This window comes from Octodon degus, unplaced genomic scaffold (assembly GCF_000260255.1).
Source record: "Octodon degus isolate 3935 unplaced genomic scaffold, OctDeg1.0 scaffold00171, whole genome shotgun sequence".
Taxonomy (NCBI): Eukaryota; Metazoa; Chordata; class Mammalia; order Rodentia; family Octodontidae; genus Octodon; species Octodon degus.
The window spans coordinates 3,707,277-3,708,427 of record NW_004524747.1 but is presented as its reverse complement, the minus strand read 5'-3'; the positions used below and the strand labels follow the sequence as shown (position 1 = coordinate 3,708,427).

The window sequence follows — 1,151 nt, the reverse complement described above, 5'->3', positions numbered from 1 at the left end:
CTCAGCCCACCAGGGGGCGGGCTGGCTGGCATGTGGTGCTGGGGGACCGAACCGCGGTCCCTGATGCTTTTGCTAAGCTTGTTCTAAGTAGGTGCCCTAGACCACTGAGCCATCTCTCCAGCCCCTAAGCAGAATTTTTTTAATTTTTATTTTGGTACAGGGGATTGAACTCAGGCCCCGGGGACTGAACTCAGCACCCTGCGTTTGCCAGGAAAATGCTTATTCTACTGAGCTATCTCCCCTGGCCCTTGGTGGCTGTTTCTTTTAGCCATGTCAATGCTTAAATTCTCCTACTTTCACAGACCAAAAGGCGTAAAGCAAATTTAACTCCTTTTTTCCCCTCAGTCCTCCCACCATGTAGGTGAAGGAAGCAGTGTTGTGGAATTGACCACGTGAATGAAATCTTTTTGTTTCTTCAGTGCTTTATTTAGAACAACATACAGGTTGCTTTCCATGTGATCGAAATGAATCAGACTTTTACAGTGATACTAGCTGAGTCCTATTAGGTGAGGAGGTCCCTCTAGCGGAAGGTATCCCTGGCTTCATTCCACCAGTAGGCAGAAGATTTGTGCATTTAACCTTTGTGCTGGGGTGGGGTCTCACTAGTATCTGTTGTACTACAGGCGGCGCGAAACTGTTTGGTAAATGATCAAGGAGTTGTAAAAGTATCTGATTTTGGCCTGTCTAGGTGAGTATGTCTTTTTCATCTTTCCTTTTCTAAGTAAAAATATTACAGCATAAACATGTGGAGGTATTATAGGTTTAAAACTCTTCCTTTTCTTTTTCATGCTCGTGTTTTCTACCCTCTATTTATTTTCTTTCTTTGCATTATTTTAGGTCCCTTCTTTCATTTTTGTGTTCCACTGTTATATCTTCTTTCTCCTTTTATCTGTGCACCCTTTTTATTTTTATTTATTTATTGAGAGACAGGGTCTCACTACAAAGTTCAGGCTGGCCTTGTGCTCACTTTGTAGCCCCAGGCTGGTCTCAAACTCACCAGGATCCTCCTGGGTGCTGGGATCGCAGGTGAGCCAGAAGGGCATCAACCACGTCTGGTTTCTCTGCACCCTTTTTTAAAAAAAATCTATCTTGGGCCAGGAAGATGGCTCAGTAGAATAAGTGCTTGCCTAGCTAATGCAAGGGCCTGGTTC

The 1,151-nt window shown here is 44.3% G+C and overlaps 1 protein-coding gene across 1 annotated transcript in view; it reads left to right on the top strand.

Annotated features, from left to right (window-relative positions):
• Positions 1–1,151, top strand: part of Btk (Bruton tyrosine kinase) — a 43,215-nt gene that overhangs the window by 27,251 nt on the left and 14,813 nt on the right. Inside the window, exon 16 of the mRNA XM_023703471.1 lies at positions 624–688. Coding sequence (XP_023559239.1) covers positions 624–688 — 65 coding nt within the window. The remainder of the gene's footprint in view (positions 1–623; positions 689–1,151) is intronic.